Source organism: Gossypium hirsutum, chromosome A13 (assembly GCF_007990345.1).
Source record: "Gossypium hirsutum isolate 1008001.06 chromosome A13, Gossypium_hirsutum_v2.1, whole genome shotgun sequence".
NCBI lineage: Eukaryota > Viridiplantae > Streptophyta > Magnoliopsida > Malvales > Malvaceae > Gossypium > Gossypium hirsutum.
The window spans coordinates 110,605,772-110,622,416 of NC_053436.1; the positions used below are offsets into that span (position 1 = coordinate 110,605,772).

General features: G+C 29.8%; 4 protein-coding genes and 1 non-coding gene across 5 annotated transcripts; all 5 read right to left on the bottom strand.

Moving 5' to 3' along the window:
- Positions 1–1,152: 1,152 nt before the first annotated feature.
- LOC107941273 (60S ribosomal protein L10a) lies at positions 1,153–3,488 on the bottom strand. The gene is made up of 6 exons (XM_016874831.2): positions 3,391–3,488; positions 3,244–3,294; positions 2,467–2,686; positions 2,155–2,320; positions 1,463–1,668; positions 1,153–1,366 (listed from the first exon to the last, which is right to left on the bottom strand). Exons 2-6 carry the CDS (start codon positions 3,246–3,248, stop codon positions 1,313–1,315), a joined length of 651 nt encoding a protein of 216 aa, XP_016730320.1. The 5' UTR covers positions 3,249–3,294; positions 3,391–3,488; the 3' UTR covers positions 1,153–1,312.
- Positions 3,489–3,857: 369 nt separating this feature from the next.
- On the bottom strand, positions 3,858–6,410 carry LOC107941272 (ABSCISIC ACID-INSENSITIVE 5-like protein 1). Its single transcript, XM_016874829.2, has 4 exons — positions 6,249–6,410; positions 4,694–5,699; positions 4,559–4,588; positions 3,858–4,142 (listed from the first exon to the last, which is right to left on the bottom strand). The coding sequence occupies exons 2-4, from the start codon at positions 5,666–5,668 to the stop codon at positions 4,053–4,055; spliced, it is 1,095 nt and encodes a 364-aa protein (XP_016730318.1). The 5' UTR covers positions 5,669–5,699; positions 6,249–6,410; the 3' UTR covers positions 3,858–4,052.
- Positions 6,411–8,053: 1,643 nt separating this feature from the next.
- Positions 8,054–9,069, bottom strand: LOC107941260 (zinc finger A20 and AN1 domain-containing stress-associated protein 3). The gene is made up of 2 exons (XM_016874818.2): positions 8,895–9,069; positions 8,054–8,814 (listed from the first exon to the last, which is right to left on the bottom strand). The coding sequence occupies exon 2, from the start codon at positions 8,785–8,787 to the stop codon at positions 8,323–8,325; it is 465 nt and encodes a 154-aa protein (XP_016730307.1). The 5' UTR covers positions 8,788–8,814; positions 8,895–9,069; the 3' UTR covers positions 8,054–8,322.
- A 3,608-nt stretch (positions 9,070–12,677) lies between these two features.
- On the bottom strand, positions 12,678–14,566 carry LOC107941268 (histidine-containing phosphotransfer protein 1). Its single transcript, XM_016874824.2, has 6 exons — positions 14,398–14,566; positions 13,690–13,820; positions 13,527–13,595; positions 13,338–13,409; positions 13,183–13,255; positions 12,678–12,913 (listed from the first exon to the last, which is right to left on the bottom strand). Exons 1-6 carry the CDS (start codon positions 14,461–14,463, stop codon positions 12,857–12,859), a joined length of 468 nt encoding a protein of 155 aa, XP_016730313.1. The 5' UTR covers positions 14,464–14,566; the 3' UTR covers positions 12,678–12,856.
- A 1,817-nt stretch (positions 14,567–16,383) lies between these two features.
- Positions 16,384–16,464, bottom strand: TRNAL-AAG (transfer RNA leucine (anticodon AAG)). Its single transcript has one exon. It is a non-coding gene; the product is annotated as a tRNA-Leu (tRNA).
- Between the last annotated feature and the right edge of the window lie 181 nt (positions 16,465–16,645).

A 16,645-nucleotide genomic window follows, 5' to 3' on the forward strand; every position in this document is an offset into this window, starting at 1 on the left:
GTGTTTTTACACAAATTTTTATTTAAAATCCTAATCCGTTTTCATTTCTATTAAATCTAAGTGTTACCATCCGATTTTAAATCCAATTTAATTAAATTTTTGTCTAATGACCAAATCCGCTATTTGAATATCAATATCTAAATTCATTACAAATAGTAATAAAAATATAAAATATTAAAATATATTCTAAATCACTCTACCCTTCGTCTTTTAAAATTTAGTTTCCTACTTTTATTTTAAGGAAGTTAGTCACTTTATTTTCTCAAATTTAAAAATACAAGTCAAACTCATGTTAAATTCATACTTATTACTACATCATTAGTTTTGTTTCATTTTGTGGCTATCAATTGAATTTTTTTTTAAATGACACTCCAACAAATTTAACGAGAGAATTTTAATTGTACTAACAATTAATTATCGAATTAAAAAATATAATATTTTTCAAAGTTTTAAAAATAATAATTATTTAAAAATATTAACAGATTTAAACAAAATGTTACACCCATATTTTAAAGCAGTCCAGATTTGAGCAAGCATAAAATTTATTAATATTATGTTAAATTATTTATACAACTATAATTTAACATAATATCAATCAAGTACTCGAGATTATTCATGAAGACTCGGAAGGGTATACAATTGGCTAGAATGGAGCCGGTGTAAGTATTGAATTTTTCTTCTTATACCAAAAAATGTATAGTAATATTCATTGTATTTTTTGTATATTTGTAATTTATCCTTAATATTTTTATTTTTAAGAATTTAAAATTTTTTGTCTTCAAATTTTGTATATTTATTAATATTATTAAAATTTATATTTAATTTGTCGTGTCCAAGGGTTCAATAATCTGCTCAGTCTGACTTGAGCTAAGTTTGGTAAAAATAAAAAATAAAATTATGCCTTAACTCAGTCCAAACCGACCCAAACTCAATTTAAATAATAAAAAATATTTTAAAATTTAATTAATATAAAATATAAACAAAAAAATTATTTTTAATATTTTTAAGCAAGATAACAATATTAACTACTAAATTCCATTCTTTAATCCGAAATTTTAAAGCCCCAAATTGGAACAGTCATACATGCCCGTAATGATTCTTAACCATTTTGTCAAAGCGGGTTTCTTTTCATCATTCTAGTTGAGGCCATAATTTAAAAGGAAAAAAAATGGAAATTTGACATTCATCGAAAGTTCAGTTGAAATGCAAAACAAAAACTTTTCAATGTCTCAAAAATTCATGATTTCCAACATCAAATAACATAATTTTTGAAACATTCTCAATTAAAAAATGATTTCACTCCATGCATAATTCAAAAGATCCTGTTTGAAGGTCCCATGGTACTCTTCAAGTAAAGGCACCTCACCTGCAAATCAACACATTTAATCCCAGTGAAAATGATCCCAAAAATCCCTCATATAACATACCATCAATGAAATCGACAAAAGTAGAGGTAACTCACATTTTGCCAGTTTTTCTTCAACAATGAAACAAGGAAATTGACGCTCATTTGCACGTTTTGGAAGATCTGCTTTTCCTCCATTGCTACATTCCCAACGGCGACTCCCATGCAAAGAACTTTCTTCAATTGGAACTTCACCATTGCCTTTGTCTCATTCACTTTGGACTCCAAAGATTCCTGGTGAGTAACAAGGGTTGGGAATTTCCCTGCATTCGTGCAAAAATATTAGCTGCATAATCTAAAATCACAACTGAGGTAGACCAGTCTATTATGAACTGAACTTAAAAAACCAATCTCATAAACCCAAAGCAAACTCAATCCAGTTTGACCATGAAAAGTTAACCCAAACTCATCGATCCTGAATGCAGACTGACACAAACCAAAAATGCCTAGACACAAAAAGACCTGAACCTAAAATGACCCAAACAAGTAACTCGAAATGATTCAAAACTGAAAATGACCAAAACTTGAAATGATCCATAACCATCATGGCCAGACCTAAAAAATCAAGCCTCAAACCCGAATTTGAAAAGATTTAACATAGAATGGCTCAAATCCATAATTGAAACCGACCTAAAACCATCCCAACTGACAGGTCTATATATAAGTAGTACCCTTGCAAATGCCTAATAATGTAAAACATAAAATTGTTGAAAATTGGTGCAATACTGATACTCGTATATAAAACTTGCCTGCTTTGTTGAGACCAGGACCCAAGAGACGGGGGATCTGTTTGATGACAGATTCAGAGGCCAAAAATGCATGATATTTCTTAGCAAGCTTCTTGACCAACTTCTTGTTCTTGTTTAGCTTCTTCAATGCTTCTACATCCATATAATCCAAACCAATCTTCTCAGCCTGCAATACAAATCAAAAAAATTCAACAAAACACTCAAGCATTACAAGAACATGCTTCCTATGTTTCTGGGATTCTTTTTTTTTTTTTCAAGTACCCATGTCTGGCACTCATACCGACACATGGATAGGAAGGCTGCAAAAATTACCTCTTCAACATGTTGAGCATCTCCAAGCATGCAAATCTTCATCTTGGGACGAGGAATGTGTGGTAGCTTCACGGAACCACTGAAACGCTTGTCTTTTTGGGGATCATAGTTTTTCAGCCCAATCTGGAGTTCAATGGTCTCGGTGAACTTGCGATTTTTCTCCTTGGAATTAGCCACAATGGTTGAAATAGCTTCTCTAAGGGCATCACTCTGAAGCTTACTGCAAATAAAAAACCAAAATCCTTTTAAGAAAACTATAAATGAGTAGATATGAAACAATCACATGATTCATACACTACCATAATGAAATATCAATCCATAATCATCACAACACAAGCACCAAAAGCCAAATCATAGTTGGACTCAGTGAGTCAAAGGGGTAAGACCATATCAACCCAGATACAGAACAAACAATTACCTGACACAAATGAAAATCCAAATTCACAACTTAAAGATTTACACTCTTTAAGTTCAAATTTTACAAACATATAAGAAATCTAGTTTCACAAACCAGACCAATCAATGAACCCAAAAAAACCAAGTTTAAAAAAAGAATTAATTACATATAACCAAAAAAATAATCATTGCTTGCCTCCTAGGTGAGAGCACCCAACAGATTATCCTACAAAAACAACAAATGACCCAAAGGAACCAATCTCTTCTAGCTCAAGTGAAGCAAATCAATAGCATTAAAAACCTCATAAATAAATAGAACCCAATATATTAAGCTGGATAATCACATTGAAAAAAAAAACAAAAACAGAGAATTAAAATTACCTCATCTTCGAATCTCTGTTCTTAAAACGAACGAAACTACCAAGAATTTACCTGTAAAACAAAATTTTCAAGTCAATGATTGAATGTTAGATCTCAGAAGAAAACAAGAGTTTTAAGTAACGGAGAGTTTAGCGGCAAAGGAGAAACCTGAAGAGAGAAACCCTAATGCAGTCTAGGAGGAAAATTTTGACAACAAATGGTATGGAACTAATAAAAGACCCTGGCCAGCTTTTCATTGGGCCAAGAATAGGTCTAGACCAAAATTGGTTTATGGTTTAGGCTAATCTAGCCCATATTATTACTAAACTGGTTAAACCCATATCAGCCCAATACTTCATTCATACTTCATTCATACTGTTACAGAGATCAGTGTTGCTCAAACTGAACTAGACGAGAATTGGTTGATATAACGATTTAAACAAAGGGATAAAATCAATCTCTAACAGAACTACTCGAAACCTGTAAAAAAAACTGAAAATTGAGATAAAAAAATTATTGGTTTAACTAATTAAATTAATTTTTTAATTATTAATAGATATTTTGATTAAACTAAAAATTGGTGCTCACCACCGGTAAAAAAAATGGCATCGATGTGATTTGGTAAAATACAAGAATTAAAAATTATTTTTATTATTGGAGAAGTTTAACATTATTATAAGTGATTATTACACACTCTATAACTTGCTCACATACACCCTTCAGCATACTAAAATTATAATTGATTTGGACATATTATTATTTAGATGTATACATATACATATGCATATGTATATAACATTAATTTATGATTTTCAATTAATATTCTTAGTTCACCATCCAAAGCTCACTGTCCTCCTTAATGTCATCATCTTATCAACCTTCTTTTTTGCACATGTCAATTCCTTCTTCCTCTTCAAAACCTGTTTAAAGGGTTCATCATCAAAAGAAAATTAATGCCATGAAAATCTATACGTATATGAAAATCTATACGTATATTCTAATAAAAAAATATTTAATTGAAATAAAAAATCGATCTACCAAATTGATTTAAACCCATACTCAGTAACTAAATTGAAAAAAAAACCTTAAAAATTAAATTAAATAAAATATTGAGACCAAACTCAAAATATTAACCCTTAACCCATTTGTAAATATAAAAATACAACATAGGCAGTTAAATAATTAATGACTGTTCATCGATAAAACCACTCCCAAAAGAGTAAATAATAGACATTTGTTTAAACAGCTCCCTTTTAAAATTGTGTGAAAGGTGAAAATTTACCCAAATCAAAATAACACAAAATTTTGAAAACAAATTGACCATATATATATTTACCTCTTCCTTTCGCCTTTTATCGTTTTCCTCCTGCTCAAAATTAAAATCGACAGAAGAAATGTTGTTATTTATTGACCATGGTTACTTTTATGTAAAAATTCAATTTTCACTTTTACAAGGAAAATATTTGTTTACCACAAGTTGCTTCAGCTTTGCATTCTCCTGTTTGAGTTGATTCAACTCTAATTCAAGCTCCACTGTGTATGCCTGTCTCCTTGCTCGAGATCTTGCGGCAGACTCTCGGTTCTTAATCATGCGGCGCTGCCTCCTTTCCACCACCACCTCCGGTGGACCGTCTACGATCCTCTTCTTGTTCTGAGGAGCCACAGCTGGCTGTAACAAACTGTTAGTCCGGTTTCCATTTTCGGTACCATTAGAAGATTCCCCCATAACAGTTTGTGCAAGAATCGAGTACCCTGCGGCATAGCCGTTGCTAACAATTTGATGTCCGGGGAATCCGAGACCTATCATATGTCCCATTCCGAAGTTTGCATCCATGCTTGCATTGTTATTTCGAATAGGTGCATCCATTATATAGTTTGCATCCAAGCTCGCGCCGTTGATCCTAATAGGGGATGCCTTGTTTTGTTGCGAAGATCCCGATGGTTCTTGAACGACTCCCGCTTTGATGAGAAAATCCTCCAAAGTAATCTCGCCTAGTGTTTGTTGACGTTGAGGAGGTTCATGATCCGCCACATCGTTAGCTTCTCGTGGTTGCGGTAACTCTTTTTGTATCTCGAACCACACCTCATCAACCGTTTTCTTGCAAAGTGGGGTAGGAACGGAGAACGAGCCTTGTCTTGCTAAACTCGGTTGGCATCCCATCCCTTTGTCACCATCAATAGGTTCGGGTTGCGACAGAACTTGCTGGTTTTCCTCGACGTTCCACAAATTCGCAAGGAATTCATCCATGTTCATGGACCCAAAAGTCTTCCCACTCTTGAGTTGAATTTCGTCGAGGGTAAGTGAGAAGATGGAATTCTGTTTGTTCGGGGAAGAATTCGACCGATCCGGCGTTGATTCTTCATGTGGCGATTCCGGTGCTTGCGTCGGTGATCCTGTTTTCTTGATGCCCCCATAGGCAACACTTTCCGATTCGGAAAGCGCCATTATACGCCCGGAGACGAGATTATTACAATACCTGTAATTATCAGTTTTTAAATTCTCTTGCAGACTAATGAAAATTCTCACTGTTAGTGTTACTTTAAAAATTATTTTTATTCGTAGTTCTGTGTAATGTAACATTTTGCCTATTTCTTGTGATTAAATAACAAGAAATTAAACAAATTGTTCTTGATTTTTTTTTCAAAATATGACAATTTTAATCTTGTACTTGAAAACAAAGTGAAGAATGTCAAATTTTTTAAGCATGCATTTCGATTTAAGTATACATATAAAAGAAAAGATCAAATAGGAGCAGCTAGCAAATCACAGTTTAAACTTCGTAGATCAAAAGGAATTCAATTAAATAGGATTTATGGTGAAAGCAAAAGAAGAAGAATAGGAGCAGCTAGCAAATCACAGTTTAAGCTTCGTAACAATGGAAAAGAAGAGCAAAACATCAACATGCAACTGTGTAGATCAAAAAACCGAACAAAGAAGATGAAGAAGAAGAAATTAACCATAAAAAAACTCGAAAAAAAACGAAATAATAAGCAAAGCAAATGAGATCTGCGAGAAGAAAAATTACCTTAAAAAAAATGCGATGAGAGGCGAGAAGAAGTAAATTTCACTTCATTTTATTCACTTTGATGAGTAATTTCGACTATATGTATATATATAAAGAAAGGATTGTTTAGTTGGCATTGAATTTGAAGAAGAAGAAGATGATGAAGATGAAGCAGTGAAGTGTAACTGCCATGGCCAAGCTTAAAAAACAATGCAAATAGGGGTGCGGGTGTGGTCCCCACTCTGTGGAATAGCTTTTGACACTTTTCTGCCTCGTGTCTATTGGTTTTCTGAAAGAAAAAAATAGTTTTTTTTTTGTGGAAAATGGAAGTCGAGTTTTTTCAGGTACACCTTTTTGACTTCGATGTCAAAATACTGCCAAAATTCTCGACGCTCTGAATGACACGCGCAACCACTTTTGCGTGTCAAGGGATTCCGTTAAGTCGATTTTGGTTCTGTTCTACGCTCGTTGTTTGTATAGGTTTTTTATAGGGGCTCGGGTTTTTGAGTCGCCAACAGCTTTAGAGCCGCAGTTTTTCTCTCCCTTAACGTGTTTTTCTCAAGATTTTACTGTATTGGAGTGTGCTTGTTATTCGGGTGACCCTTTAATGGGAACGATGAAGGGAGGGAATTAAGTGGTATATTTTACTATATTAAAAATAAAATTTTATTATTTTAATAATTATATTTTAATGATTAAATTATTTTTTTTTATTTTTAGAGTGATTTAAGTATAATTTTATCATATATTAATTTAAAATTTTTAAAATTATAAAAAGACTAAAACTAAAAAATTTTATTTTAGTGTTCTAGGTTCTCGAACAGAATTAGTTGAAAGCGAAAATAGAGAGTCCCAAAAAGAGAAAGAAAGGGTTGCTAGCCTCTTACTCCATCCTGAATAGAAATATGATTGACTCGTTACAATAACTTATGTATAGAAATGAAAAAAAGTTGAATTTGATAGATTTCAACTCGATTCATTAAGGTTAATATTTTTCTTTGAAAACCAAGTTTGAGTCGAATAAGGTTTAGTGAAATTAGAAAAACAATCTGATCGAGTCAGGGTTAGGTTAGAAGTAAATTCACTCATTTTTCCCATCAAGGACGAAGCCAAAAAATTTTGTAGGAATTGAAATCAAATTGCATATTTTTACAACATTAAAAATACAATGCCACCATTTTAATTACCATATCTTTATAATTTTTAAATGACTAAGTCAAATTCTTATCATTTTTTGGAGGCTAAAGTTTAATTTTATCATTACTAATTTAAAATTTTATAACTTATAAAAGAGTATAAATTGATATTTTTCAATTTTAAGAGGGGCTGAGGGCCTAACTTCATCAATCCCTCCCATCTCGAAATATTTACAAAATACGCATGATATATATATACCTTAAATTTTAAATCTAAACAAAAAATTAATTAAATTAAATTTAATCAGATCAGATGAAATCAAATCAAAATCAAATCTCATATTAAATTTTGAGCTCAAATTCTAAATAAAATTTTTCTTAAGAATCAAAATTTTGAGGTTAAAAATTATATTTTTATATAAAATATAGAAAATATATAATATTTTAACCAAAATTATAATAGTTTATATTTCACTTCAATCAAAGGTATCCTTAATTCTTGTTTTTAATATCGTTCCAAACTTTAAATTGTTATATAATATGATATGTGTTCGAGGTTTATCTCTCCCAATAATATTGTTTTGAAATTTAAATTATTAGTATTTTTTATATATAAAAATTTGCATCATTCTTAAAATAAATAATGGTATAAAAAATATTTCAATTTAAATCATCTATATTCATATAATATATTTCAAAAAAAATATATCACTTTATTGTGCTCTTTTGTTTTTACCTTTAATAGACCCATCAAACAAACATTAACAGCCGACCATAAAACCACCGTCTCAAGTCACACACCCTACAATTTGAACGGCCGGGAGGCCGGCCAACCGACCGGCGAGACACGACGGTCAATATAATTTCATCACTTTTTTTTTTCAAATGACACAATCACAAAACAAAACAAATCCTTTTTTTCCTTGTTTTTTCTTTTTACGATCATTTCACTTCAAATTTCAGATTTTATGAAGCTTGATAGCCTTAACAACGGGATTAGCTTGAGCAATCTGTTGTTTCCCCATTGCTTTGAAATCAAATTTACAACCATGTTCTTCAGGGTACCTATGGATCCCACAAAACACCATCCCACACCTGCACTTGAACCCCGTGAGCCCCACGCGCTTGTTACAACTCAAGCATCGTTTAGGTCTAACCTCAACCTCCACCACCTCCGCCGCCTTCGTCTCCGCCAACGATCCACCGTCCTTATCCGCAGACGAGGACGACGAAACCGACGGAAAAGAAGACGGCGAAGGGATCGAGGTTTGATTAACGGCGTGTTTGGCGGAGGAAGATCGATGTTGCTTAAGCTGAAGATCACGGTGACATTTTGAACAAAGATTTTGCGTCGCGGGACTGCCGATTAATCCACAATTGTTCGCACACAGCTTCGGTGCTTGACATCTATGTTCTTCCGCCATTTTTTTTTTCAATTTTTTCTTTCAAACCTGAAAAAAAAATCATTGAAGAAAACAAATTAAAATGATAATTTGCATGAAAAAAGTCAAAAAATTAGAAGAAATTTTACCAGAGCCAAGAGTTTCAAAGAGGTGGGAAATGGGAATCGAAATGAGAAATCAGAAATGAAACCCCAAATCTAATTCCCTTTTTAAAATCAGAAATTAAAATTCAGTTTCTTCCTAAAAATATAGGAGGTTGAGGGGATTCGTGGTCATGATTGAAATTTCCGTACTCCTCCATCTTTATAAGCGGTTTCAATTGAATTTTACTAATATATATAAATTAAAGGCTAAATTTTTATATTAGTCCCTGTATTTTGCATAAGTTACAATTTTAATCTTTGTATTTTCGATTTTTAAAATTTTAGTTCTGAATCAAACGATAACAGCTAATTCATTAGGTCAAATTCTGCTATTAGTTTCATATTGTACATAAGTTGTAGGTTTAGTTCATGTTTTCTAACAAGGTTTTCAAAATCGAACCAATCAGGCCATTGATTCGTTAGTTCAATCGATCCGACTAGTTAGATCAATCCGTTAGATTTGATTAAATAAATCATTAAAAATTCTTTAAAATAAAAAAAAAATAAAACTCTATTGGATCAAGTTTTTACTCAGTTTGTACTAGTTTCTAGATCAACTGGTTCAATGTCTTTCTATGAATTGATAGCCCAGTCAATCCTCAGTTCAATCCGATTCAAACAACCTTGTCTTTTAATTTGATAGTAATAGTTCTTGTATTTTTTTTTTCCTAATTTTGAAATCTTAATCTTGATTGAGCCAATATTTGGTAAATCCATTAGCTAAAGTAACGTGGTCTTTTGTGAGTATTATATGAAAATGGTAAGCTGATAAGTAATCACACACATGATAATGGTATTTGTTACATAATTTTTTTTTTTGAAATCTTAGAATTTAATAGCTATTGCTTGGGCTTGGATAGAATTTTCAAATTTTGAAAAATACAAGATTAAAAGTGACCAAATTAGAATACATTCACTAAGTCTGCAACTTACACATAATACATGATTAATAACAATATTTAACCTAAATTCAATTGCAATAATTTTGAGATGCCTTTGCCCTTGCCCTTTCATCAATTTGAGTCATTGTGTTTACGAATTTTGAAAATTTGATACTGAATCAAAACGAAGATAGTTAAGTTGCTATGTCAAAATTTATTATTAGTCCCGTACTATACATAAATTGTAGGTTTAGTCTTAAATTAATTTTGGCAGATTTGAAGCTAAATTTTTTCTTAAAGTCATATAGTTCGTCAAACTAAAATTCTAGTCCCATGATACATATATATATAATGTTAGCAACTGAAAATTATATAAAATTGCTCTGTGTCAAATAAAAATATTATACTATTTTTAAAAAATTAAAATAATAATAGGTGAAATTCTAAACTCACCAGTGGCAGATGGCACTAAGTTTGGGGGCCTAACTAATTTTTTAAAAGTTTTGAGTGAAAAAATTTAAAAATTTTGATAACTCTAATTGAAACATTCAAAATTTTTAGATGTTTTATGAAAACTTACAAACAAATTTAAAAGAGTCTAATTGAATTTTTTTTAAAAGTTAAAAGGTTTAATAATAAATTTAATAAATTTTGTGGACCTAGTTAAAATTTTTAAAAAATTAATGTATAACTAAAATTTTCAAAAGGTTTAGAAGGAAGGCCTATAGGACCTAATGAGGATCCGCCTTTGAAACTCACTTATAAGTATTTATAATTAATACTGATTTAACTAAAATTTCATGCCTCTATATTCATTAAAAATAGGTTGAGGTAACTATTTACGATATTATTATTATATATGAATCAATCAATCAACAACTTTAATTATTAAATTTAAATTGTGGTTATGGATGCATATACGATCTTATTATAATATTGTGATTATGTGTAACTATATTAAAAGTAAACATGTTCAAGGGTCGAGCATCCACTCAAGTTTAAATTGCTGCTCGAAATTTGGGTGGATTAGGATAAAAATATTAAATTTGAGAAATAAATTTAGTAAAAAAATTATGTTTATTTAAAATATGAATGGGACTCAAGCTCCAATATTTAAAGCTTGAGCCCAACTCGGCCTATCCTAAATAAATTCGGCGTAGTCATTTACAAATAGGAGTGGATTTGAGTAAAATTTGATCCGTATTTTGTGCCATTAGGACTAGTTACCATTTAGAACTATACATGGTTGTCTAAGGGCTAGTTTACCTTTGATGTTTAAAAGTGTTTTTGAAAAATACTATGAAAAAAAGCTTTTGAAAAGTTTGATAGTGTTCACTATTACTGTCAGAAAGTACTTTTGAAAATGATAAAGTGTTAATTTTAAACATGGTGTTGTAAAGTGAAAGATTTAATGGGAGATAAAAAGGTAACTTCGTTGAAAAATACTTTTTCAAAATTTTTTGACTTGGTTAAAATCTTAATTAAAATCATGTTCGGTTTAAAAAGCTACTTGCTTACCAAATTTTTTGTTGTTCACTGCTTTCCAGCCTCAACAGTAAACAAAAAATTTGGTAAACAAAGAGCTCTTCAACCCAAACTATGATTTCAAATTGTGATTCTAACCCAAGCCAAATTTTTTAACCTTCGGCTTTTGGAAAAATATTTTTCAAGGAAGTTACCTTTTTATCTCCCATTAAATCTTTCATGTGCTTTTGAAAAGTTTGATAATGTTTACCATTGCTGTCAAAAAGTACTTTTTAGAAGATAAAATGTTAATTTTAGACATGATGTTATAAAGTGAAAGATTTAATGGGAGATAAAAAAAAAAGTAATTTTGTTGAAAAATACTTTTCCAAAATTTTTGGCTTGGTTAAAATCTTAGTTTAAAATCATGTTTGGTTTAAAAAGTTGTTTACTTACCAAATTTTTGTTGTTTACTGCTTTCCAGCCTCAATAGTAAACAAAAAATTTGATAAACAAAGAGCTCTTAAACCCAAACTATGATTTCAAATTGTGATTCTAACCCAATTCAAACTTTTTAACCTTCGGCCTTTTGGAAAAATATTTTTCAAGGAAGTTACCTTTTTATCTCTCATTAAATCTTTCACGTGCTTTTGAAAAGTTTGATAATGTTTATCATTGTTATAAAGAAGTACTTTTAAAAAAATAAAATGTCAATTTTAAATATGATATTATAAAGTGAAAGATTTATTGGGAGATAAAAAAAGTAATTTCATTGAAAAATACTTTTCCAAAATTTTTGGCTTGGTTAAAATCTTAGTTTAAAATCATGTTCGGTTTAAAAAGCTGTTTGCTTACCAAATTTTTGTTGTTTACTGCTCTCCAGCCTCAATAGTAAACAAAAAATTTGGTAAACAAAGAGCTCTTCAAACCAAACCATGATTTTAAACTGTGATTCTAACCCAAGCCAAAAAGCCAAAATTTTTAACATTTGACTTTTGGAAAAATGTTTTTCAATGAAATTAATTTTCTATCTCCCATTAAATCTTTCACTTTATAACATAATGTTTAAAATTGACGACAATAGTAAATACTATCAAACTTTTTAAGAGCACTTTTTAAAAGCTTTTTTTCACAACACTTTTCAACCCAATGGTAAATTAGCCCCAGACAACTATGTATGGTATAGTATCTCACAACCATCAACACATCAAAATTAAATTTAAACATAGAAAGGTAAATGTACCATAAAATGCCTTTATACTAAAAGTTAGATTGCATTTTGCATTATCTACTGAAAATTGAACAAATTAGTCCATTTTTTGAGTAAAAAAGACAAAATATAATTCAACTCTTAATATAAGTACCTTTATAATACTTTTACCAACAATAAAAACGAAAATGATGAAAAAAAATCACAAAATAACCAAAGCAACAACAAATCCGTATTATGGAGGTCTCTTTATAGTTTAAAGAGAAAGCTCAAATGGCAAACAACACACAAAGCAAGAAACAGAAAAGCAAAGTCTCACACACCAAAAGCATCAAAGCAGTCTCAAAAGTAAAACAGACGAGATTTATTTTCCATGTCTGAACAAAAGGAGTTTACAGAGGTCGACGACGACGACTTCTGGTCCCATTGCTGATGATGTTGCTCCGCATCTATCACACACAGACACACACACACACACACACACAAAAAAAAAAACATTAATAATCTATACGTAGTAATTGCATGAGACATGCATCATTAGTAAGAATGATACTTTGTTGTTAAATAAAAAATTTAATTCACAATTTAAATTTTAAAGTATAATATTATCGAAAAATATTATAGAAAAATAAAACCCGAACTCAAACAGAAAACAATATTGAGCCGTTGAGGGAATTCTCCCTCTGTCTCTCTATAAATAAATGTAAGTGTGGATTACCTGGGATATGGAATCCAAGCATTGCTTCAAAGTATTGAACTCCTCCTTCACTCGCAGAAATAATTCATCGCACCTAACAACATATAAACAAATATTTAATAAATAAAAAATAAAATATATAAAACAAAAAATTAATTAACATAAGAAATTCGGACCTGCCTTTGTCGCCGTCGTCGGCGGCGACACGTAACTCGCAACAAGCTTGATACATCCGGTGACCGCCAATGCTGTTTTATTTTATATATAAAAAAATAATATTAGAAATATGATAAATCAAATTAAAAATAAAATAAAAAATAAATCAAAATTTTAACTCATAAAATATATAATAAATTGAATATTACCCAGAGGTGCTGCCTTTGAGCTGATGGAGTTTGCTTATGATGGTTGAAAAGTCCACCTCAGTTAAGCTCCTGTTCATATATATATTTTAATTAATCCAACAAATAAAATGTAAAATATTATTATATATAAAAAAATAATTAAAAAAATTAAAATTAAATATACAGAGCATTAGTGATTTCGGCAATGTAAGCTTCAGCATCGTTGGTGAACATAGAGATCAGTTCATTAATAAACCGAGGATTTTGTTCACGTCGCAGCGCTAGCAGTTGATCAAAATTATCATCCAATATGCCCTACATTCACAATTAAATAATTAAAAATATATATCAAAATTGAAGAAAATCTCTTTATTACAAACATTTTATCAGATCGGAAAGACTCAGAAAAAAAATTATTTTCAATTTTAAATAAGCTAATAATTTTTTTTATATATAATCAATTTAATAATTAGTTTCTTTTATCACACACACTTCAATTATTTAACAAACATCAACTGTTTTTTTGTCGGATCGATAAGTTTCGAATCTCAAATCCGTTAACCGTTAAGATTCGAATAAAGAATCTAGTGAAACACAAAAATTAATCCGACAAAATATAAATAAACATGCATAATCAATCAATACCCACAAACTATTTTTTTTAAATCATTTCAATTTTAAGTTAATAATTAGTGTCTTTTATTGTACACACTTCAACCGCTTTTTTGTCGGATCGTTAAGCTTCGAATCCCAAATCTGTTAACCGTTAAAGATTCAAATAAAAACCAAATGAAACACTAAAATCAGTAACACTATATATGTGTATATACACATTTTTTTTATATAAACATTGAAAATAACTTTAAAAAAAAAGAAAAAAAAAATACAAAACCTGATCATGCATGGTTCTAATGTAGTCATTGAGTTGTTGGGTAGGATCAGTACTACTCGCAGCCATTTTTTTTTCTTGTTTTTGCAAAGAGATACAGAGATTATATGTATATGTGTATGTATATATAGAGAGAAAAAAAAATAGAGGTGAGAATAAACGTTTCACTTCGAAAAGATTAACGTTAGGTTCAATTCTCCATTTAACTTTTTGCTTTGCTTTCACACTATTTGTCAGTGAATTTGTGGAATCAAAATAGAAAATTATGTTTTTTTTATGTATATATTTATGATATTAAGGGTAAAAATGGGATAATATTATAATAAAAAATATTTATTATTTATTGTTATTTATTTTTTAGATAATAACAAAAATTCTTAAATTGGCAATGTAGTCCTTGTATGGCAATGAGGGCCACTCACACAACAGTTACATAATAAATATGACAGATAAGCCAAATCATTGCTTAACCGCAGAGAAAGTTTAACGTAAGGATTAATTTGCAAATTTTTAATATAAAAGGAATAATATGTAATCCGATGCTTAATATAGGGACTTAAATGATATTTTTACTTTTTAAATTTATTTTTGAGAATAATAAAAAATCTAAAATTGGCAGTGCAGTCCTGGTATGGTAGGGCCACTCACACAACAGTTACAAAATAAATATGACAGATAAGACATTTACATATAAAAACAAATAATCACAACCTCCTACGTTCACATGGATAATGTGACTTGGTATTATGATATGGTTTTAATATGTTGTTTTGTACACGTGTCATATTTGTTATTTTTTATTACATCACTAATTTTTTTAATAATTTTATTATAGGTTCTGATTATATTTATTTTTTTTGACACAATATTTAGAACTACCCCTCTTCTCTAACTCATAAATAGGAAAATGATACGCTTTAGTGCAGTCAAATCCATGTCCTTATGCATTGGCAACAATGTCTATGCCAATTGAGCTAAGACTCAATCGACTATTACATCACTAATTTTAAATATACATTTTGATATTTAAATTTGACCTCAATGTTCAAATTGATACTTATTAATTTGGCCATTCTATAACCAACTTCTAAAAAATTGAGCTTTAATTTAAACATTAAACCTTGCATTTGATAATATGTATTATTTTCTTTCTGATAATTTACAATTATAAATATAATACAATCAAAAACTGCAAAATAAATGTATGAATAATTATAAAAATAAAATAAAACCGATACAAATCACAAGTAACGTAAAGATTAAGATATAATCGAACAAAACTCAAACATAATAATTTATGTATAATAAAACTCCAACGTGAATATTTAAAAAACCCATTATTTCAGCTTTTGTATGTGTAATTCATAAACCATCTTGAAATGACAAATAATATATGAATTATAGCATTCCATTGCACAAAAACAACATTTAGAATTTGATGATTCTTCTCTACTTAGTCCTTAAAATTTTTGTGATCTATGTTAGTTTCAGAATTTGCTTACTTTTTTTCAATTTGACTTCTAAACTTGGATTGTATTAAGATTAGAGAATATAATACTTTAAAATTATACCACATCATCACCTAAATTTATAAATATATATTTTTATTTTTTGAATTTTTTATTACATATATATTTTAATTTTTAAGAGATGATATGATACAGCATAAAAAAATCCAAGTTCAATGATCAATTTAAAAAAAAATTTACCAGAAACCTAATAAAAGAATTAGTAAATTCTAAGACTAATGTGAATAACAAAAAAGAAGTTTTGAAGTACAGTAAAAAGAAGTATGAAGACCACATTTTAAAAAATTCCAAGTTTTTGCACCAAATAAAAAAATTACTAAATGTTGAGACTAATGTGAATAAAAGAATTTAAGGATTAAAATTTAAAAAATTTCCAAGTTGCTGGACCAAAAAAAAAGTACCAAATTCTAAGAATAAAAGATTCAAGGACTACACTGAAAACGAAAAAAAAAATTAATAATGCTGAGAGTGGGATTTGAACCCACACTCTTTCGAACCAGAACCTTACTCTGGCGCCTTAGACCAACTCGGCCATCTCAACTTTGGTGAGCAATTGTTCGAAATTAACAACAATAATATGCAATATATTCACATTGTAGCTATCAATACCACAAAAATCAACAGTACAAAAATTAACCCGTTGCCCGTTAACAAGTACAAAAAAGAAAGTTCAGAGACATGTACTCAAAAGAATAGTTTTTGAGTTTTGAAAATAATAATAT

Bases quoted from the DNA above. Each gene is read 5' to 3' on its own strand.
- LOC107941260 (XM_016874818.2), bottom strand. From the start codon at position 8,787: ATGGCGGAAGAACATAGATGTCAAGCACCGAAGCTGTGTGCGAACAAT.
- LOC107941268 (XM_016874824.2), bottom strand. From the start codon at position 14,463: ATGGCTGCGAGTAGTACTGATCCTACCCAACAACTCAATGACTACATT. The intron at 13,821-14,397 runs GTTTTGTATTTT...TTGTGAATGTAG, and splicing joins TTAGAACCATGCATGATCAG to GGCATATTGGATGATAATTT. The intron at 13,596-13,689 runs GTATATTTAATT...ATATATGAACAG, and splicing joins GCCGAAATCACTAATGCTCT to GAGCTTAACTGAGGTGGACT.
- LOC107941272 (XM_016874829.2), bottom strand. From the start codon at position 5,668: ATGGCGCTTTCCGAATCGGAAAGTGTTGCCTATGGGGGCATCAAGAAA. The intron at 4,589-4,693 runs GTAAACAAATAT...AATTTTGAGCAG, and splicing joins CAAAGCTGAAGCAACTTGTG to GAGGAAAACGATAAAAGGCG. The intron at 4,143-4,558 runs GTAAATATATAT...CCCTTTAAACAG, and splicing joins ATAAAAGGCGAAAGGAAGAG to GTTTTGAAGAGGAAGAAGGA.
- LOC107941273 (XM_016874831.2), bottom strand. The intron at 2,321-2,466 runs GTAATTTTTGCA...TTTGTATTGCAG, and splicing joins ATGCTCAACATGTTGAAGAG to GCTGAGAAGATTGGTTTGGA. The intron at 1,669-2,154 runs GCAAGTTTTATA...GCACGAATGCAG, and splicing joins TCCTGGTCTCAACAAAGCAG to GGAAATTCCCAACCCTTGTT.